Source organism: Sturnira hondurensis, unplaced genomic scaffold (genome assembly GCF_014824575.4).
Source record: "Sturnira hondurensis isolate 20B ecotype Veracruz unplaced genomic scaffold, ASM1482457v3 Scaffold0004068, whole genome shotgun sequence".
In the NCBI taxonomy this organism is placed as follows: Eukaryota; Metazoa; Chordata; class Mammalia; order Chiroptera; family Phyllostomidae; genus Sturnira; species Sturnira hondurensis.
This window is the reverse complement of record NW_028076699.1, coordinates 6,295,853-6,319,540: the sequence shown is the minus strand read 5'-3', so window position 1 is coordinate 6,319,540 and position 23,688 is coordinate 6,295,853. Positions and strand designations below refer to the sequence as shown.

At 35.8% G+C, this 23,688-nt stretch overlaps 1 protein-coding gene across 2 annotated transcripts in view; it reads left to right on the top strand.

The window, feature by feature from the left end:
- ZFYVE9 (zinc finger FYVE-type containing 9) overlaps positions 1–23,688 on the top strand; it is a 132,016-nt gene that overhangs the window by 58,206 nt on the left and 50,122 nt on the right. The window contains exons 5-8 of one of the 2 annotated variants that reach the window (XM_037043285.1): positions 12,594–12,693; positions 15,079–15,255; positions 16,882–17,051; positions 20,975–21,095. In XM_037043285.1, the coding sequence (XP_036899180.1) occupies positions 12,594–12,693; positions 15,079–15,255; positions 16,882–17,051; positions 20,975–21,095 (568 nt within the window). The remainder of the gene's footprint in view (positions 1–12,593; positions 12,694–15,078; positions 15,256–16,881; positions 17,052–20,974; positions 21,096–23,688) is intronic. The other variant, XM_037043286.1, reaches the window with a different exon arrangement.

Below are 23,688 nucleotides of genomic sequence, written 5' to 3'. Positions count from 1 at the left end.
ATTAGTCCCTTATCAGATGTACTAGCAAATATGTTCTCCCATTCAGTGAGTTGTCTTTTCATTTTGTTGATGGTTTCCTTTGCCATGCAAAACCTTTTTAGTTTGATGTAGTCCCATTTGTTTATTTTTTATTTTGTTTCCCTAGCCCTAGGAGCTATATCAGAAAAAATACTGCTATAAGAAGTATCTGAGATTTTATTGCCTATGTTTTCTTATAGAATTTTTATGGTTTGAATCTAACATTTAAGTCTTTGAGTTTATTTTTGCATGTGGTGTGAGAAAGTGGTCTAGTTTCATTTTTTATTTTTATTTATTTATTTATTTAGAGGGGAAGGGAGGGAGAAAAACATTGGTTGCTTCTTGTATGCACTCTGATCAGGAACTGCACCTGCAACCCAGGCATGTGCCCTGATGGGGAATCGAGCTGGTGACCTTTCACTTTGCAAGACAACAGCCAACCAACTGAGCCACACTCGTCAGGGCTCTCTTTTTTATGAGTCTGGTTAAAGGTTTATAAATCTTGTTTATCTTTTCAAAGGACTGCTCTTGGGTTCATTGATGTTTTTGTCTTGTTTTTTAGATTCAATTTTGTTTATTTCTGCTCTGATATTTATTTTTTTCCTTCTTTACTTTGGGCTTTGTTGTTTTTTTTTAAGTTCTTTTAAGTGTAAAATTTAATTTTATGTGAGATTTTACTTGCTTCTTAAGATAGGCCTATAATGCTATGAATATTTCTCTTAGGACTACTTTTGCTGTGCCCCACAGATTTGGGGCTGTTGTGTTCTCATTTTCATTTGTTTCAAGGTATCTTGATTTTTTTCTTGATCCTATTGTTATTATTCATTGTTTAGTAACATGTTATTTAACCTTCATGTCTTCTTGTGATTAATTTCTAGTTTCATAGCATTATGGTCAGAGAAGGTACTCGATATGGTTTCAGTTGTCTCAAATTTACTGAAATTTGTTTTGTGTCCTAACATGTGGTGTGTCCTTATGCACTTGAAAGAAAAGTATATTCTGCTCCTTTGGGGTGATATGCTCGGAAGATATTAATTAAATCCATCTGATCTATTGTGTCATTTATGGCTGCCATTCCCATGTTAATTTCCTGTCTGGAAGATCTATTTATTAGGATGTTAATATCCCCTACTATGACTGTGTTACTGTTAATCTCTCCCTTTTTGTCTATCAAGGTTTACTTTACATATATAGGTGCTCTTGTGTTTGGTGCATAAATATTTACAAGGGTTATATCCCCTCATTGGAATGCTCCCTTTATCCTTATGTAGTACCCTTCTTTGTCTTTTACTGTAGCTTTTGTTTTAAAGTCTATTTTGTTAAGAAATATTGTTACCCCAGCTTTTTTCCCCTTTCCATTTGCATGAAATATCTTTTTCCATCCTTTACTTCCACTTCGTATGTATCTTTCATTCTGAGGGAGGTCTCTTGGAGACAATATATGTGGGTCTTGTTTTCTTGTGCATTCAGCTACCCTGTGCCTTTTGATTGAAGTGTTAAAGCCATTTACATTTAAAGTATTATCAATAGGTACATATTTATTGGCATTTTATTCTTTAGCTATGTTCCTTCATTGTTGGTTTTTGTCCTTGCCCTCTTCTTCCCCCTCCCCCTCCTCTACCTTTCTTTTTTGTTGTTCTGGCAGTCCCTTTACCATTTCTTGTAATACTTGTTAGCTGGTAACAAACTCCTTTAGCTTTCTCTTATCTGGGAAGCTATTTCTCCTTCAATTTTAAGGGATAGGCTTTGCTTGGTAAAGCACTCTTGGTTGTAGCGAAGTAGTCTTTGCTTTCCTCACTTTGAATATTTCATGCCAATCTCTCTCAGCCTAAAATGTTTCTGTTGGGAAATCAGCTGACAATCTTATGGGAACGCCCTTGTGGGTGACTGTCTTTTTCTTGTTGCTTTAGATTCTTCCTCTTTAACTTTTGCTATTTTATTTTATTTTTTTAAAGATTTTATTTATCTATCTTTAGAGAGGAAGGGAAGGAGAGAAGGAGAGAAATATCAATGTATGGTTGCTTCTCGTGAGTCCCCTGCTGGGAACTGGCCTGCAACCCAGGCATGTGTCCTGACTGGGAATTGAACCGCAATCATGTGGTTCGCAGTCTCGAGCTCAATCCACTGAGCTATACCAGCCAGGGCAACTTTTGCTATTTTAATTATAATGTGTCTTGGTATGGGTCTCTTTGAGTCCATCTTATTTGGGACTCTCTGTACTTTCTGGACTTGTGTGTCTTTTTTTTTCACCAGCTTAGGGAAGTTTTCAGTCATTGTTTCTTCAGATAGGTTCTCAATACCTTGTTCTCCAGTACTCTTATGGTGTGGATGTTGTTACACTTCATATTGTCCCCAAGACCCTTTAAACTGTCCTCATGTTTTAAAGTTCCTTTTTCTTTTTGCTGCTCTGATGTGTGTTTTTTTCCAACTTGTCTTAAAAATCACTGATTCAGTCCTGTGCTTCATCCAACCTACTATTTATTCTTCCCAGTGTATTCCTAATTTCACATATCATATGCTTCATTTCTGATTGTTTTTTTATGGTTTCTATGCTTTTTTTCATGCTGTTGAATATCCTTATAACCATTACTTTGAACTCTACATCACATAAGTTGCTTGCCTCCATTTTATTTAGTTCCTTTTCTGGATATTTCTCCTATTCTTTTGTTTGGGGCCTTTTTCTTTGTCTTCTCATTTTGATGGTCTGTCTGTGTTTGTTTCTATTTATTAAATAGATCTGCTATGACTCTGTCTTTGTGTGGTAACCTTAGGTAGTAGGTGTCCTATGAGGTCCAGTGGTATATAGTCTCCTTGATCCCCTGAGGTGGGCGCTCAAGGAATGTCCCTTGTGTGAGTTATGTGGGCCCTGCTGTAATAATTGAGTCTTAATTGTTATTGGCCTGTTTGTGCATGGGGTCAACACTCAGGCTGGCTGACTGCAGGGCTCGACCCTGACCACAGTGTACAAGCTGCCGTGCAGGTGTTGTTCTTTCAATTTAAGAAATGTTTGTGTTTAGTTTATATTTTTTAATTCTTGAGAATTTAAATATTACACATAGAATCCATTCCAGCTTTTGCTGTAGTATTTTTGCTATTGTGCTAGACATTCTGGAACTTTTTATACACATGTACGCATAATTTTGTCTTTTCTTCCATATATCTTTAATACAAAACAGATCTGAAGGGTATAAAGTTTTCTGACAAGATTGTAAGAATAACTGATATTGCTAGCTCTCCTTAAATTGTTTGTTAGTAACACATCAACTTACTAGCTTTCTTTCTTTTTTTAAAGAAGAGCTATATAAACAAGGAAGGGACTTTTGTGTTTTTTTACTTATTGATTGATTTAAAATTTTTTAATATATTTATTGATTTTAGAGATGAAGATAAGGAGGGAGGGAAGGCTGGGGGGAGAGAGAGACAGAGAAAGAACATGCATATGGGAGAGAAACATTGATCAGTTGCCTCCCATATGCATGCCAACTGGGGATGAAACCCACAACCTGTGCATGTGCCCTGGCCAGGAATAAAACCTGCAACCTTTTTGGTGTACGGGACATTGCTCCAGCCAGCTGAGCCACCTGGTCAGGGCTTAAATTTTTATGAAATTCATTTTACTTGCTTTTTCTTTTGTTGCCTGTGCTTTTTGTGCCATATCCAAGAAATTGCCAAACAAATATCTTGACGCTCTTTCCCTACACTTAGGCTTTGATCCACTTTGAGTTAATTTTTGTAGATGGTGTAAGGTAAAGGTTCATTTTCATTCTTTTAAATGTGTATATCTAGTTTTCCTAGCACTGTCCGTTGAAAAGAATGTTCTTTCCCCATTGAATTGTCTTGGCACCCATGTCAAAAGTCATTTGATTATGTATATGTGAGAATTTATTTCTGGGCTCTCAGTTTTATTCCATTCTTTATGTCTGTGTTTATGCTAATATTATACTGTTTTGATTACTATAGTTTTGTAGTAAATTTTGAAACCAGAAATGAGCATCTTCTAATTTTGTTCTTTGTCTAAGTGAAGGAAGCCAATTTGAAAAGGCTACATACTGTATGTATGATATTCTGAAAATGCAAAACTATGAAGACAGAAAAAAAAGATTGGAGACTACAGGGGGTGGTGAAGAGGAAGGGATTAATACGTGAGGCACAGAAGATTTTTAGTGCAGTGAAACTGCTGTGTATGGTACTGTAATGGTGCATACACATCATTATACATTTGTTCAAACCCCTGGAATTACACCACCAAGAGTGAACCCTAATGTCAGCTAGAGCCTATGGGTGATAATAATGTGTCAACCTAGGTTCATTGGTTCTAACAAATGTACCACTCTGGTGACAGGTGTTGATAATGGCAGAAGCTAGGCATATGCAGGGCAGGTGTATATGGAAAAATCTCTATCTCCTGCTTTGCTACGAACCCAAACTGCAAAAATTAAGTCTATTAAAATATACAGGGTGGGGCAAAAGTAGGTTTACAGTTGTTCATATGGAAATTAATGCAATAATTAATAAATAATAATACAAGAATAAACTGTTCCACATACTCACACATGTAAATCTACTTTACCAGCCCCTGTACATGACTATTAAATGTTAACTCTGCTTGGATATTTGTTATTAAGAAATTGTTAATTTTTTAGGGTGTGATAATGATGTCGTTATAATAAATTAAGCCTTATGTTGCAGATATATACTGAAATATTTAAAGATAAAATGATATATGAGATTTATTTCAAAATGATTAGAGGAGGCCGAAGTGGGTGAGGATTGGCTTTGGTGATTGTTTCACCTAGGTAACGGGCACCTTGGTGTTTGTTATTCTGTTATGTCTATTTTATATAACTGAAGATTTCTAATAAAAAGTTAAAAAAATGAAGAATGGCCAAAATGTGATTAAAATAAGGATATGCTTTATAATTGTTTGCTTTTTACAAATCAGCACTTTTTAACACATGTAAAAATTACAACACAATGTGTTATCTACAAGGTATTAACAGAATGTATAAAAATTAATTCATACTATATTAAAGGAAGTTATCCTAATAACTTTGAGTTTAAGGGTTTTATGTTGAATGTTGTTTACTTACAATTCTGGTGTTGTATCTTTCTATTTATGAGGGGGTACCTACAAAAACCTAGAATTTATTTATAAAAAATTGTATATTATTCTTACATGTTTAAACTTTAGTCACCTTCAAAGTACCCTCCATTTGATGTAATACACCTATTGGGATGTTTTTTCCACTGCTCAAAACAGTTTTTTTAAATATATTTTATTTATTTATTTTCAGAGAGAGGGGAAGGGAAGGAGAGAGGGAGAGAAATATCAATGTGTGGTTGCCTCTCATGTGTCCCCCCATTGGGATCTGGCCTGCAACCCAGGCATGTGCCCTGACTGGGAATCGAACCGTGATCCTTTGCTTCACAGGCCCGCGCTCAATCCACTGAGCTACACCAGCCAGGGCTCAAAACAGTTTTTTAACTCATCAATTTTGATGCCTTTTGGTGCTTCTGCAGTTTTTGTTTCTCCTCTTCCACATCAGCAAAATGTTTCCCTTTGAGGACTTTTTTCATCAGGGAAACAAACAAACAAAAAAGTTGCTCAGGGTGAGATCAGGTTAATAGAGAGGGTGGAGCACAGGGGTCATGCTGTTGTGGGTCAAAAAAAGCTGAACATTCATTGCTGTGTGGGCAGGTGTGCTCGAGAATCACCCATCATGAAATGGGCAAACGCATTGAAAGAGTCTTCAAAAAAATTCACTGAAACCAAAAGCAGCCTCTCACAACAATGCCAGCTGGTACACTGATACAGGTGGGTTCCTAGAACACTCACCTAGTGGGGGGAGCCTGTGCTACAAAGGACTTGCCCTCCAGAAGATAATTCTGGTTTTGGGGGGATCCCCCCGATATATAGCCTCACTTGGAAATAAAGTTGAAAGGTTAAATTAGAGACCCTTTGTTAGCCCTTCCTGTGATATACTCTTAAAGTGACTCTGAGAATTATTGTTTTCAGTTACTAATAGTGAAGTTGGAACAGGTGTTTGGACAGAGGAAGGGTAGAATTTGAACTGCTTCAGTTTTTACTACGTTGATTTTGGTATTTGCTATTTAAGCAATGGTATGGTTCTCTTTTTCATTTAAGAATTTTTACAAGTTGTTACTGTCATTGGTCTTTGTGAATAGCTGGATATTGGTCACTCACAAGCACTTTCATATTCTTGCAAGGTAGTAATTTTTGTCATAATTCCAGGGCTTTTTAAAAACTTGATACATCGTTTTTTCTACTTCCTAATATGAAAAGAAATAAGTGAGCCTTCAATGATTTAAATTTGCAAGAATTGGAAAGGAGTGTTGTTCACACGGTACTGGAGCATAAACAAGCACAAACGGTACTGGAGTATGAAGCTGTTTATACATTTAGCAGTAGGAGTTGTTATGTGGAAAGCCATGACTCAGAAACTTTAAAAAGAAAGGAAACAATACTAAAGGCTTCATACATACATTTGTATTATGTGCTATACTCTATATGTATTATGTTGTTTAATCTCCATAAAAACCTTATGAGCAGAATAATTAACATTTCAGTTTTACATATGAGGAAAAAACAAGGTTCAGAGAGTTTAAATTATTCACATAAAGTCATTTGGTTAGTGAATTATGGAGTTAAGATTGCAATCTAGAAGTACCACATTAAAAAAATTACATGTAAACACACAAATTGAACATTTTAACTAACAACTGGAATATTGTATAGCATATATATATATTATAAACCATGATAATTTGTCTCTTTGTAGGTAAGCAGATCATACAGATCCTGTCATTTAAAGTCATTCATAACCATTTGGCCTGTAAAACTTAATATTAATAAGTTGCTTAAATGTTAATAAGCTGCTTAAAATGTGTTTTTCATTGTTCAAGTTGTGAATTTGAGCATGTACGATGTAGCCCCGCCCAGATAAGTGCATGTTACTGTTTGCTTCTCTATTCGTGTATTCATTTGTGCAATGATTTGACTTGATCAGGGAGCAATAAACAGTTTTGTCCAGTGCCTGTTTTATTTCAGTGTGATACAATATCAGAATACTTTAGTCTATTCTTCCACAGAGTTTACATTCTAGCGTGGGAAAATGGAGAATAAGTAGAATAGACTACAGTGGATTGTGTTAGTTGTAATAATAAAAGTATAGGGTATGATATTTCAGCATTGCAATAAGTTTTTGTGTACAAATATGTAATTCTCTTTTTCTCTAGACTAACTCTACTTATTTATTTTAAAAACTTTAATTATTTTTAGAGAGTGGTCAAGGGAGGGAGAAAGAGAGTAAGAGAAACTTCAATGTAAGAGAGAAACATTGATAGGTTGCCTCCCATATGCGCCCTGACTGGGACCCTGCCCAGAATCAAACTGGTAACCTTTTGCTTTTTGGGGTGACACCCAACCAACTGAGACACAATGGTTAGGGCTAGACTGACTTCGCTTCTTGACTCTGTCTGTGCTTCTAGCTCAGAAAACCGGGGAAAGTACTTAGATGATGTTTGGAATGTGGTGGGGGTTTTTTATTGTCACAGTCACTGGGGTTATTACTGACATTTAGCAATTTTTATTTTTAATTAGCTAATTATTTTTTATCCTCATCTGAGAACCTGCTCATTGATTCTACAGAGAGGGGAAGGTAAGGAGAGAGGGAGGGAAGCATCGATTGGTTGCCTTTTACACATGCCCTAACCCCCAGGGACTGGACTTGTAACTCAGACGTGTGCCCTGACAGAATTGAACCTCAGCCTTTTAGTTTAGAGAACGACACTCCAAACAACTGAGCCACGTCAGCAAGGGCAGTACTTGCGTTTTGTAATCTGGGACCAGGGCTGTGAAATATTCTGTGAGAAACAAGAATGTGCTGCCCAGTGAAGAACTGGCCCACCCCAAACATGCCAAGAGTACCCTTTTCTGAGAAACACTGAGTAACCTGGTTCATGGCAGGCAAATTCAGTATTATCTAGTAATTTTAAGTTCAGGATTATTAGCCCTTGCTCAGTTACTTCAAATCTCTTCTGATTATTTTTTCCGTTAGACTTAGGTACTAATTTGACTGACCTGAGTATTTTGTTACATCATAGTCTTTGTCTTTTTGAGAACGAGGGTCAGTGTTACTAGGTCTCCCTTCTATTCGTATTGTGGTACACTACCTATGTCAGTCATAGGCACAGTCCAGTGTTGTTTTTGTGGTGTGTGTGACATTCAGTTTTCAGGTATTTCTCTGGAGTGGGTGATTCTGCAGAAATGCTTCCACTGCCCGTGTCCCATTTTCTCTCCATTCTAGGTAGTCTCCTGGCAAGTCATCTGCTTCTCTAACTAACTTCTGTGTGTTTCTTTAATCCTGTTGGAAACGTAAAGGTTCTCCTCCACACTGTTGATATTGGGATATCAGATCCCAATTGATGTTGGGATATTGGGATATCATGGGATATTGAGAAGGATGGGTATTCTTGGATCTTTCTATTTAACTGCATTATGCTGCTTCCTACCTTGGTTTTTTAAAGATACCTTTCTTTTTTTTTAATTTTTTATTTTTACTTGTAGTTATTTTCCTAAAGCACCAGCCCTCTACTTCTGAAAGTTCCCTAATGTATTAGTTTTCTAGGGCTGCCATACAGGATACCAATAACTGAGTGTCTGAACAACAGAAATTTATTGTTACAGTTCCCGAGGAAACAAGTCTGAGATTGAGGCGATGACAGGGTTGGTTCCTTCTGAGGACTGGGAACAAAGGGTCTGCTCCGTGTCTCTCCCCATGGCCTGTAGACAGCTGTCTTTATGTTCATGTGGTATCCTTTCTGTGTATGTACTGTGTCCGAATTTTTCCTATCCCAAAGTCACCAGTCATACTGGATTAGGAGCCCACCCTAACTACCTCATTTTAAACTTCATTACCTCTTTAAATACCCTGTCTCCAAATGAGGTCTCATTCTGAAGAATTGGGGCTTAAGACTTCAACATATGTATTTAGGGCAGAAAATGCAACTGCAACATTAACTAATATTATCTTTTCTTTTATTTTTTTTAAATAAAAAGATCTACTCAAAGCAAAGTGAAAATATAACATGTAAAATATCCAACATGTAAACTATAAAGAGAGAAAGAAAAAGTCCCTATTTCTATCCAACTCTCATCCTCCAAGTTACCCATTTCCACCAGCAGGATATGAGAGAAGGCTTCTCTTTTCTCTGTATTCTCACCACCATTGGATAATATCAGAGGTTTTTTTTTTAATTTTTGGTTGTACCATAGGAAAAAAATCTCATTCTTTTAATTTTTATTGTCATAAGTGACAGTTATTATTTCTTTATTTATTGACCATTTTATACATATTGACCATTTATTTGACCATTTTACCTGTGTGAGCTCTTTGCCTCTTTTTCTTGAAAGTATTTGTATTTTTCTTTTCTTTTTTTTAAAGATTTTATTTATTTTTAGAGTGAGGAGGGAGGGAGAGAAACATTGATATGGGGTTGCCTTTTGCACACCCCCAACTGGGGACTAGGCCCGCAATCCAGGCATGTGCCCTGACTGGGAATTGAACTGGCAACCCTTTGGTTTGCAGACTGGCACTCTACCCACTGAGCCACACCAGCCAGGGCAGTATTTGTATTTTCCTTATTCATTTATCGAAGCTCTTTATATTTAATGGATCTTAGCTCTTTGTCTGTCATATGTAGCACAAGCATTTTATCCAGTCTATTTATTCTTTTTGACACTATAATAAATGAAATTGTTTTTGTAATTTCCTTTTCAGATTGTTTAATATTAGTGTGTAGAAATGTAACAGATTTTTGTGCTTTAACTTTGTATCCTGCAACTCTGGTGAATTCATTAGTTCTAACAGTTTTATTTTTTCCTTTTTGATGGAATCTTCAGGGTTTTCTACATACAAAGTTATATCGTCTGCTAACAGATAATTTTACTTCTTCTTGCGCATCTGGATGCCTTTAATTTCTTTTTGTTGCCTAATTACTTTGGCTAGAACTTCCAGTGCTATGTTGAATGGAAGAGGTGAGAGCTGGTATACCTGCTTTGTTCCTGATCTTAGAGGAAAAACCTTTCAGTATTTAATCATTGAATATGATGTTCACTATGGCTGTTGCATCTATGGACTTTATTATGTTGTGGTATTTTCATTCCATTTCTAGTTTGTTGAGTGTTTTTGTTATAAAAGGGTGTTGAAATTTTTTCAAATGCTTTTTCTGTATCAGTTGAGATGATCATGTGGGTTTTTTCCCCCTTCATCTGTTAATGTATGTTATATCGATTGATTTTTATATGTTGAACCATCTCCAATTCATTCTTGCTCCTCTCCATTTGTTCCCTACATGGTAGCAATGCATGTATGGTCAAATCTTTCTCTTAAAACGTTTAAGTGATTTCCCATTGCTGTAATGAAAAGACCCGAATCACTAATATAGCCGGTAGAACCTTGGCTTGGTCGGGCCTTCTCTTATCCCGTGCAACCCTAACTCTCAGGCCTCGAGCCATATTAACTTTTTTTTTTACTTCCTTGATGGAGCTATGCTTCTTCCCCTAAGGGGACCTGTGCTCATGCCATTTTCTATGCTTATTATTATTTCACCTCTGAATACCATTTTATGCATAGAAAACTTTGACCTGTACTTCAGATTTTTTTTGTAATTTATTTATTTTTAGAGGGGAAGGGAAGGAAAAAGAGTAGGAGAGAAACATCAATGTGGGGTTGCCTCTCATGGGTCCCCTACTGGGGACCTGGCCTGCAACCCAGGCATGTGCCCTGACTGGGAATCGAACCAATGGCCCTTTGCTTCACAGGCCCATGCTCAATCCACTGAGCTACACCAGCCAGGGCCATACTTCAGATTTTAACTATCATTTCCTAAATAAAACCTTCCCTGACCTTGTCAATCTGTGTGAAGCCTAGGTTACATGATCTTTTTTACCATATACTTTTCTGAAGTAATTTTACATTTACTTGTGTGATTGTTTGATTTTAGAGTATAACCCCCATAGACCATTAATTCCATGAAGGCAAGGACTGTGTCTGTTCACACTCAGTGGGGTAGCATGGTGCTCAGCACATAGTCAGGGCTCAAATATTTATGGAACAAATGAGTAAATTATGGCCTTGATTAGAAAGTTTATTGAAAGATTTCAGGAAGACTAACATCATTAAATTTACTTTTTAGAAAGTTCTGTCATTTCATATTTGTGTGAAAGATGAATTGGAAAAAAATTTAAAGACTAGACAGACAGATAATTGATTGGTTATGATGATCTTCTGGGCTTCAGGTAATAAAGTCCTTAAAAAGGCAGCAGCATTAGTGATAGAGAGCAATGAGATTTTGGGAGAACTATTTAAGAGGGGAAACCAACAGTACCTGTTGACTGACTGGATATGGTCATGGTGTGGGAGAAGGAATAGTCAAGTATCAAATTAAAATGAAATACGTGAATTAGTATGAGGCAGCATTGCATAGTAGGTAAGAACAGAGCCTGGAGAAGCTTACATAACTTGCCGCACTACTGAGCACTTTTACTTAATATTCGTTTATTTAACTCTGTTAATTATGAATAAGTGTCTCAGAATTTTTGAGGTTAAATGAGCTAATAGATGTAAAATGCTTAGTATTTTTACAGTTTGTTTTATACTTGAAGTCATTTAACTCAGTTTTTTCTGAGAGATGAAATGATAATATATCCCCTGTTCTTCCTTCATCGCAGAATTACTTTGAAAGTGTAAAGCCTCTGAAAACTGTAGATTGGTAATCATAATAGCTAGATATATTAATAATGCCTAATAGAGAAAACAGTGATCTCTCACATTGTTGTTAATGACTTTATTTCTTGGTTCATCTTTGTAAGTTATGGGATACATCTTGGCCATAAGAACAGGATTAGTATAGAGTTTATCTTATTGAGAACAGTTTTCTGCTTGTCTGAAGCTCTCTGTGACAAGTGACTGATGAGTTCTCAAGAAAATAATTCTTAACAGGGAGCTAAGGAGATTCTTGTTGCCTGGTGTGGAAGGGAGAAAGAAGTAAGATTATCAAGAGCCAGCCCTGGAAGGTGGAAATAAGGTGCTAGTGAAAACAGTTGGTATGATTATTATTCCACACATAAGGCTAGTAAAAAACAGAAGTTAAAGCCTAAAATTCCCAATCTTTGTTTATGTCACCCTGCTATATTACCCTTCCAAATAGAAATAGCAGATATAACTGTCCATAAATGCCTGTGTTATTTGATATTGTATATAGGAATTTTGCCTAGGGGCAGCTCAGATTCCCGCCCCACCCACTTTGTATTTGCTGATCTTGGCTAAGATTTTTATTTTCAGCCAAGACTTTCACTTTCTGTATTGCTGGCAGTCATATAATCTCACACTCTTGCTCTGAATTGGTCTTGTGCCCAGTTTCTTCAATTGCATTTTCCTTTGAAGTTTTTTGTATTGTAAATGAGGTTTCCTATCAACCAGTGTTGTTCAGTACTGGTTTACTCCCTTTATACTGTGATCCTAAGTAAATTTAGTATGTTCTTTTTCCTCCAGGTTTTCTGTGCTTCCTGCTGTAGCCTGAAATGTAAACTGTTGTACATGGATAGAAAGGAAGCTAGAGTATGTGTGATCTGCCACTCAGTGCTAATGAATGGTAAGTATTATTATAACAGGTCGAATTCACAGTTATGGAGAACAAGAGAATTTCCTCTCTCTCTCTACAAGTTGTTTACTTTCTGAAATGTCATACAGTGGTCAACTTTAACTGAAAATATTGAGCTAAATTTCCATGTTTTGAAAATATTTTAGCATTTCAGAATTCCTGTGCCTAAAGTACTGAATGAATGCTAAGTTCAGGTAAGTTTGCAGAAAGAATGGAAGTTCTTGAGGAAATGTGGTACCATGTGGCTGTTAATGTTCCTGTGAAATGATTAGAGTGGGTTGGGGCGATAGGGCTGTTGACCACTTAGAGGATGAAGGATTAAAATTGGACTGAGGTTTTCCTTTCCAGAGAAGCTGTCTCTTTCTAGGAAATATCTTAATAACTTAGAATATATTCTTATTAACATCTTGTTTCATTTACCTTGTTAAAAATGAATATTGTAGCATCTAGGATCAAATAGAAAATCACATTTCTGTGTCAGTTATCTTCTTAATACTACTTAAATTTATCATGAGGATAATGGTTTTGAATTTAGTTATATGGGAAAAGAGTATGGCCTGGAAAAGGTACATATAGCTTGTCCAGTGTTCGTCTTTTACAGGATTGGAAGTGAATCCAAGGACATTTTAGTTAAGTTAAACACGCAAAGACCCCCGAGAATTCTTGTAAAGCGATATAATACAATTCATCAGGCTGTAGTGTTTTTCTCTGAGTGATTCTTTAGAACCACTACTAATAGACATAAAATATTGAACTTGGACACCACTGCTGCTTGTGCCAGGGTAGTTACTGTGCCTCCTGGAAGCTGAAACTTATCTGCTCGAGGCCCTTGCTGCTCTGTCTGTCTGCGTTGCTCATAGTGATGTTTTCCCGTTGCTGGCTTATTAACCTATTGCATGTCAGTTAATCTGATTTGTTCTAATCTCCTATCAGCCACCCAATTTCCTCCCATTTCTGAAGTCTTATAATTTTGATCAAATATGAATTCATTCTCTTTATTCCTGGAAGTCACTTTTTAGATGGTGGTTATTTCACTCTGTTGCTCAATTGGTGATTTTTATTCCTGCTTTTGTTTTCAGACATATATCCACAGATAAAAGCATGATGCTTAATTATGGTACCCAATACCTCTTTTATTTGATGAGGTCTTTCAACTTGATAGTTTTTTTGAAAAACTTGGCAAAGCTAAAGATGAAGGAAATGGCAGAGAATTCATATTACTACTTACATTTTATTAAGCAAGGATGCCTTTAATGGGATCCTACAGTAATCTACTTTTCCTGGTTTTTCCAGTGTCTTTCTTTTCGCATGGCTTAGCCTGGTCTTTTACCAAATATTTAATTTGATGCTTTTCAGTGTCTCCTATCCCCTTTCCTTTTCTCGTCCCCTTTTCTCTTCCTGCCAATGCTTTCAAAGGAACTATTGTTTTTGGCCTTGTCCTGCAGTTTGGAGGCAATAAATATTCAAAATCTTACAGATCATTCTTTGATGCTGAATGAGATTTTAAAAAAGATGTTCAAAAAATCAGGTGGTTTCTGTTCCTGGGTATGTGATATTACCTGAACCTGGATATAAAAGTTGATATCTTTCATTTCTGTAGCATCTTTCATCCTATTTACTTTAAAGATGGTAGTTGATATATCAGTATTTAGTTAAACTATAGAGTATACAGTATTTTAACACATTTATGAGCATTTATATTGGTTGATGACACTTATATGATAATGGCATATTTTCATGCTCAAATGGATCCTGCGTTTTTGAGACACACCAGAGATGTCAAGTGGTTGTTTTTGCTGGATGCTTGCACACAGGGTGATGATTTCATGAAGGCAGAATTCACAAAAATGTTGAGATGCATTCTCCTGAGCTTTAGGCTTCAGAATTTTTCAAATGAGATTTTATCTCAACTAAGAGGAGAACCTAAAAGTCTAGAAATGACAAAAATACACAATGGAGTCATGCTATTTTAGTCCCTGATTTTGATTTTTAATAGAACTTTATAAAATGTATTGAATATTAAACCTACATACTCCAACCCCAAATGTCTAAATGCTATTCCAGTTCCAAACCCTTAATAAGGGAATGTATGGTCTCTTTTTAAAAAGCCAGGGGCCTAGTCATGAACCTCAGACTGACATATCAGTCTGTATGAGAAGTGTCATGTAATTATTTGTTGCTTCCAAATCATTTACTTAATGGTCTCTTTTATTGAATAAAATTAATTATTTATCTCCTGATACCTTCCCTAGATGGAAGAGAGACATACTATGAGTGTTAATGAGGAGGAGCTACATTGTTTATCCATTATTGTGGAGGTCTTGATGTCCATATTTTGCAATCCATTCACATTGATTGTGTCTGTATTTGCTTTAGCTCAAGCCTGGGAGAACATGATGAGTGCCTCAAGCCAGAGCCCTAACCCTAACAATCCTGCTGAATACTGTTCTACTATCCCTCCCTTGCAGCAGGCTCAGGCCTCAGGAGCCCTGAGCTCTCCACCTCCCACTGTGATGGTACCTGTGGGAGTTTTAAAGCACCCTGGAGCAGAAGGTAGGGAATCATGTGCTATTCTCTCTCTTTTTCCTCACCAAGTTCCTCTGAAAAGGTGCTGATGTGATTTTACAGCACATGTCTTTAAAACACTGCAGCTAAGTCCCTTTGGATGGTTATTAAAGTGGAAGAACAAGGTGAGAAATGTGTTGAGACTATTTTTGGGCAAGTAAAGAATAATATTGTGTTGCCTGATATTTTGTAGGCACCTCTAAAAATATGCCAGTATTCTCTCCAACCTAATAATGGAGAAATTATACTGCTTATACTTGAAAAGAGATGCAGATTTTGAAGTCTGCCTGAGAAATCCTGCCCTCGTGTCTACTTAATGTTCTTTGTAGGAAGTTCAGTAAGTGTTGAAAATGAGGGTTCTTCCTTCTGACCAGCCCCTTGCTTTTTGGCATATACATAGCCATTTTCTCTTTTCATTTTAATCTGCCCATATAAAAATATGGAAATATTGTGTTAGGTACACAGACCTTTGTAAAATCCAGAACTTTAATTCTGATTGTATCACATGATAGGTAGAAAATTATAGGTTCAACTTATTTTAGTAATATCTTTATGAGTGTGATATTGTCAGATGAAAGGCACTTTGTAATTTTGGGAGATTATCGGTAGTAAAAGTAACAATTATATATTTCCTTAAAATGATCTTGTCAGGCAGTTTCCCTTAATAATTAAAATCAATCTTCTTGCATTAATTTTATACCTTTTTGTCTAGTTAATATTCCCTTCCCAAAGAGTCGTCCTCCCTTTTGAAGATCAAAGCCTTCTATTGACGTGATCATAATCTTCCCCATTTCCCCTCTTCAGATCATTCCCTAGTGATACTCTTTTTGTTTTTATGAGTTCAGGCTTTTGTTCTCAACATCTGTATTCTCTTTGCTTCATTTGTCATTTTTGTTGTTCTTCCCTAGTCTCTCTTGTTTTGGCTACTTGAATTGATATCCAAAATTGGATTTAAAAAGATTATTTCATCAGACTCAGTTTTCCACCTTTCCCTTGTCCTTTTACTAAAGCATCAACTACTTTTGCACTGCCAGGTCAGTCTGTTTCTTCTTCAGTTACACATTAGCCAAAGAGCTGGTCATTTTGCTTCTCAATTCTTATGTATCCATGCCAACTCTTCCTTGATTAATGAATGATTCTTCAACATTCTTCAGTGCATCTTTTGTCCTTTAAAAGTACCATAGCACTTTTCCAGACATTTAATTCCTGTGGAACCTCATACTTCTAGGAGATGTGGATGTCTACTGCTAGATATTATTTCCCTGCTATTAATTTATTTTCTAGGCACTTAAAACATCTTCTTTAGTTTCTCTTTTAGTGATATGGGACAGAGTATGTGATGTAATTATAAGTGTACTTAGGAATTCTTAATGTTTTAAACCAAGTGTTTTAAATCTTTACATTTAAGTTATAGAAGTAAAGTGTATTTAAATGTGTATTTTATTAGTTTATAACCACTTTTACACGCAGTTACAATTCTGATATTTCTAATTATAAGATGCTAAATAGTGATTTTTTTTTGGTACATCTGGAATTGGTGGCCTTCTCTTCTTTGATGTTACAAACGCTATTGATACCACACTGATGCCTGTTTTATTTTTCTGGCTCCTCAAGTGGCTCAGCCCAGAGAGCAGAGGCGAGTTTGGTTTGCTGATGGGATCTTGCCCAATGGAGAAGTTGCTGACGCAGCCAAATTAACACTGAATGGAACTTCCTCTGCAGGAACTCTGGCTGTGTCACATGACCCAGTCAAGCCAGTAACTACCAGTCCCTTACCAGCAGAGGTAAGAAAACAAAATGGCAACTAAAAATGAGTATGTAGACTTACGCAGCATGTGCTGCTTCTGTCTTGCTATTTTTTTAAGATGGTATTTATTTATTTTTAGAGAGGGAGAAAGAAAGGGTGAGAAACATCAATGTGTAGTTGCCTCTTGCACACCCCCTGCTGGGGACCTGGCCCACAACACAGGCACGTGCCCCAACTGGGAATCAAACCAGTGACCCCTTGGTTCTCAGGCTGGCACTCAGTCCACTGAGCCACGCCAGCCAGAGCTATACAAATTTTTTTTTAATTAAAAAAATATTTTTTTAAAATTAGGATCCCATGTTTCTTTGGTGTCCTTTGCTCCACAACAGCAATACCACTTTTTAAAAATTGTCTGTCATATTACTGTGTTTAAGTAGACTAATGCAGTTGAAACCCGAGCCATTCAAGGGTCAAGTGTATTTCAATCCATGGTTGGGAATCTGAGTGTATGGAGGGCTGACTAAAGTTAAATGCGAATTTTTGGTGACACAGGTTGTGGATGCCCCTAACCTCTGCATTGCTCAAGGGTCAACTGTGTTAATTTGGGGATATCTAGGCCATGTTTTGCACGAAGTCCTTAATTTGTGTTTGTCTGATTTTTTCTCATGATTAATTTCATATTAAACATTTTTTGTCAAGAATAATATTACTACAGGCCTGGCTGGCGTAGCTGAGTGGATTGAGCGCGGGCTTGCAAACCAATGGATCACAGTTCAGTTCCCAGTCAGGACACATGTCTGGGTTGCAGGCCAGTTCCCAATGGGGGACACATTAGAAGCAACCATGCATTGATGTTTCTCTCTCTCTCTCTCCTTCCCTTCCCCTCTAAAGATAAATAAATAAAACCTTTAAAAAAGAATAATATTACTACATAAGTGATGATCATTTTCTCAGTGGAACACATCAAGAAGTATCAGTTTGAAAACAAACAATATAGAGGCAGAATCATAGATAGTGAGCAGGCTGACAGCTCTGGGGAGTTTGGGGGATGGAGGAATTGAGCAAAAAGTAGAAAAAAGAAAATGAACTCATGGACCATGGGGTGATGCTTGCAGATGGGGAGGTGGGTGGGTGGCAGTGGAAGAGGGTATGAGGGGATAAGTAGTATTGGAAAAAGTACATATAATTAAAAGATAATGTAAAAAAAGCATCAGTTTGATAATTGGTTAAATTGATGTCTCTGTGTTTTCTCCACTGCAGGTTAGCTATTCTTCTTTGTAATGAATAAGTAACTTGAAGGGGTGATCCTTTGAGACTGTGACTGTTCTGTCACCCCAGCAATCTTTCTACAAATGAGTTTACTGTCCCTTGACAATTCTTAACTGAATCAGTTATAACTATGATGTTTATGCAGTGCTGACTTTTTTTTCTATTAAATATTTTTTTACCTCTTAAATTATATGATAAACTCTGAAAACACAGCTTTTGTTTTTTTGTTTCTACAGATTTTTTTGTGGAGTCTTTATTGTTTTCTCTACATAGAATCACATTATGTGCAAATTGTGAAAGTTTTACTTCCTCCTAATTTGGGTGCCTTTTATTGGTTTTTCTTATCTTATTCTTGTTGCTAACATAAAATTTTGGGGGGAATGAATGAGGAAGCTGTAGTGAATGAATATTATGGGGAAACAAGGTTTAAATCAGTTTAAGAGAAACTAAGCTGAGGTATTTTACTTCTGTGTTTTCATATTGTTCAGTGCTCTATTATAATATTTATCTAGTAAAATGAGGGAAAACAAGTCCTTTAGGTCCAGACTGGAATGTAGTTGTCTCATCTTTATGGCCTAGTAGAGTACCTGGTAGTTAGTTAATAGGTTCTCAGTAAATGAAATAAATTTCTTTTTCAGATGGTATTTAAGTAGAGGTCAGATGATCACTTCTTATATTATAAGGCTGGTTTATCATCCTTAAATAGCGAGTTAGAAGAGGTTACTTTATTTCCGGTACTATGCCTTGAAATCATTTAATAATGGTGTACCAATAAAAATTTCCAAATTTCCTCTCATATGATGGTATACTAAGAACATTGCAAAATTTTAGCAAAAACTCACTAAATTATAGACAAAAGTATGGCAAGATAGTGACATTTTAAAAAGTAGTTTTAATGTTTATTTAAATGTAAATATATTTAGTAAAGTGCTTTATGAAAATTAGTACTTTACTAAATATTAATATTTAATTAATATTTCATTTTCTTTGGGAAACAACTCGATGAATATATTCACACATACACAAACCCTGTGTAGCCCACTCAGGTAAACATATGGACCATTTTTATCACTCTAGGAGGCTTTTTCGTGCTCTTCTTCTGTCAATACCCCTTTCTATTAAATTTCTTTTACATCTTTTCCCCTAGGTAACTGTTATTCTGACTTATAACCATGGATTCATTTGACTTGTTCTTGAATTTCATATGAAAGGAGACATACAGTATATAATATATTGTGTGTAGCTTATTAAACTCAAAGTAACATTTATGAAATTTATCCATACTGTATGCATCTCTTTTTTTGATTTTATTTATTTATCTTTAGAGGGGAAGGGAAGGAGAGAGGGAGAGAAATATCAATATATGGTTGCCTCTGGTGTGTCCCCTGCTGGGAACTGGCCTGCAACCCAGGCATGTGCCCTGACTGGGAATCGAACCACGATCGTGTGGTTCGCAGGCCCGCACTCAATCCACTGAGCTACACCAGCCAGGCCATACTGTATGCATCTTAAGTCAATATTGTATTGTTGAGTAGTACTTTATCATATGGATGTATCACAACTTTCCTATTTTCTTGTTAATGGGCATTTGGATTATGTTCAGTCTTTGGCTATTATGAATTGAGGAAAAACTACTATAAACATTCTTATATGTGTTTTAAAAAGTTCTAAAATGCTTCTTTAAAGTCTTCTTTAAAGCTTCATTTTCCTCTCTTAAGTGATGGAGAATATGTAGAGGAGAGCATCATTGCAATAGGTATTGGAATATAGTCTATTAAATTGTTAATTAAGTGGATTTAACCCCACACAAAATGTATTTTGCAACATTATACTTTATTAAGTGTACCTAACATGATCATATTAATGCAAAGAAAAATGAACTTGGAGTTTTATTTTATTGCATAGTAAATGAAAAGGATGACCTATTTTATTTTACTTTTTTAAACATTTTGTTTATTTTTAGAGAGAGGGAAAGGAAGGGAGAAAGGGAGGGAAAGAAACATCAACATGTGGTTGCCTCTTGCACATCCCCTACTGGGGTCCTGGCCTGCAACCCAGGTATGTGCCCTGACTGGGAATCAAACTGGCAACCCTTTGGACCTTCACAGGTCCACTGAGCCATACCAATCAGAACAGGATGACCTATTTTAATCTCTGTACTTTATCAATTTTTTTGTTGTGTTAATATATATGTAACAAAATTTACCACCTTAATCATTTTTAAGTACACAATCTATAGAATTAAGTTACTCTTATATTGTTGTACAACCATCACCACTATTCCCAAAGCCGATTTGAAAAAGCAGTATAAATGAGTTTTTAAATATACCCAAATACATTAAAAGTCCAGAAACTATGAGATAATATTGAAATTTTGTTATTGTTTTTATAATACTCTTTAAATATATATTTCTTTTTAGCAAAAGAAACCTGGATAAACAAAGCTTTATTTCTTCAAGGCTATAGTGCCTCTTCTCTCATTACTGTGATTTGGTGATGCCAAAGGGAGAAACTACAATTGGAAACATTTTCATAGTATATAAACCCAGTCCTTTAGGAAACTAGAGGTTAATGAGTATAAAAAAGTATGACTTCTGAATTTTCACTTAAATTCACATTTATATTCTTGACTATTCTGCCAAAGTCCTGAGCCTCTCTCTAACTCTCACTTTGCTCATTTGCTTTTCCTAGACGGATATTTCTCTGTTTTCTGGGAGCATAACTCAGGTTGGAAGTCCTGTTGGAAGTGCAATGAACCTTATTCCCGAAGATGGCCTTCCTCCCATTCTCATCTCCACTGGTGTAAAAGGAGGTTTGTGGACTTACATATTTAAACAAGATAGTTATATATGCCAAATATTGCCTTCTAATTAAGGGAAGGAGATAGAATTTGAATGATAACTGCCTTCTCTAACAAAAAAAACAGCTACTCAGTACCATGAAGATAATTATTGCTGTTACTGGTTGTTTTAGAGTAGATACTTGTGTTTTTATATTTAATGTTATTTCATTCATTGGACTGATATAATACTTTACTAAGTATATTTTATTGCTTATGCTATTACAGTTGTCCCATTTCTTTCTCCCCTTTATCCTCCTCCACCCTACATCCCCCTTCCTCCAGAATTACCCCCCTTTAGTTCATGTCCATGGGTCATACATATAAGTTCTTTGGCTTCTGCATTTCCTATACCATTTTTAACCTCCCCCTATCTAATTTGTACCTACCAATTATGCTTCTTAGTCTCTGTAACTTCGCCCCCATTCTTCTCCCTCCCCTCCCCACTGATAACCCTCCATGTGATCTCCATTTCTGTGATTCTGTTTCTGTTCTAGTTGTTTGCTTAGTTTGTTTTTAGCTTTTTTTTTTTAGGTTCAGTTGTTGATAGTTGTGACTTTGTTGTCATTTTATTGTTCATAGTTTTGATCTTCTTTTTTTAAAATAAGTCTCTTTAACATTTCATGTAATAATGGCTTGGTAATGATAAACTACTTTATCTTTACCTTGTCTGGGAAGCACTTTATCTGCCCATGCATTCTAAATGATTTCTTTGCTCGATAGAGTAATCTTGGATGTAGGTCCTTGTCTTTCATGACTTGGAATACTTCATTCCAGCCCCTTCTTGCCTGTAAGGTCTCTTTTGAGAAATGTGCTGACAGTCTTATGGAGACTCATTCATAGGTAACTGTCTCCTTTTTTCTTGCTGCTTTTAAGATTCTCTCCTTATCTTTAATCTTGGATAACTTAATTATGATGTGCCTTGGTGTGTGCTTTCTTAGACCCAACTTCTTTGGGACTATCTGAGCTGCCTAGACTTGCCATTTCTATTTCCTTTGTCAGAATGGGGAAGTTGTCCTTCATTATTTTTTCAAATAAGTTTTCAGTTTCTTGCTCTTCCTCTTCTTCTGGAACCCTTATGATTCAGATGTTGGAATATTTAAAGTTGTCCCAGAGGTTCCTTCTCATTTTTTTAAATTCTTATTCCTTCATTCTGTTCTGGTTGAGTTTTTATTTCTTCCTTCTGTTCCAAATCACTGATTCGAGTCCTGTTTTCCTTTCCTTCACTGTTGGTTCCCTATAGATTTTTCTTTATTTCACTTTATATAGCCTTTACTTCTTCCTTTATTTTGCGTCCTTGCTCATTTGTTTCTGTGAGTATCCTGATTACCAGTGTTTTAAACTCTGCATCAGATAGGTAGCTGTCTCCTTGTTGCTAAGTTCTTTTTCTGGAGTTTTGATCTGTTCTTTCATTTGGGCCATATTTCTTTGTCTCAGTGCACCAGTCTGGATGAATATTTCTTTTTTAACTCCTTGGTTGTTGGACTTCCTTAAGTTTGATTTTCTGGCATTTCTGGGGTTTTTTTGTTTTGTTTTTAAATTGGTTATTGTTCTTCTTTTGATTATGCAAGGAAGCAAAGCGTATCTACCTATGCCAAAGTCCTGGAAGTATATAATATTTTTAATTATAGTACAAATGTAGTTCATTGGAAGTTTTCAAAAATAATTTAAAGGACATAATACTCTGAAGTGTTTCTCATGATTTCAGGATTGGCCCATCTGATACAGTCAAGACATTAATTTAACTTTTTGTTTTGAAGTATAACATTTATTTAGAAATGTACATAAAATAAGTGGGTGGTATTGAACTTAAATAGGCATTTTATTGGTAAAAACATATTTCCAGTGAGTCTTGACAAGAAGTAAAGTTATTACCCAATTTAAACAATGCTTATCATTTTTAAAAGTGTCTTATTGACATATCTAGCTATTGATAGCATCCAACTAGTACATTTTCAGAAGAAGTTTTATTTATAACTTGGTTAGTTATTTCCTAGACTTTTACCTGGAGTTCTTGCTTTCAGTCTTTCTCTTCTTTATTTTATCTTCCACATTGTTGCCAGTTATCTTTTTAAACATAGATATATTAAACATAGATATATGTTAGATATATTTAAACATATATAAGTAATCATATATTTTGCTTAGAAACAGTCCATGGATTTTCAATACCTTCAGTATAAATTACTTACCTTATCATAAAATGTCCCTTACAACCTTATCTCAACTTATCTAAATATACTTCCAGCCAGTAGCTCAGTACTATACATGCATACTACAGTTTACCTACTGTTTTTTTAATATTCACCTCCTTAAAATAATTTTTAAACTTTATTTATTGATTTGAAAGAGGGAAGAAGGAAGGGAGTGATTTAAGGAAGGAGGGAGGAAGGGGGGGGAGAGAGAGACATCAGTTTGTTGTTCCACAATTTGTTGTTCCATTGATTAGTTGATTTTTTGTATGTGCACTGACTGGAGATCAAACCCACAACTTTGGCCTGTAGAGACGACACTCTTACTATCTGAGCTACCCAGCAGGGCTGAATATTCACATTAGATACTTTCA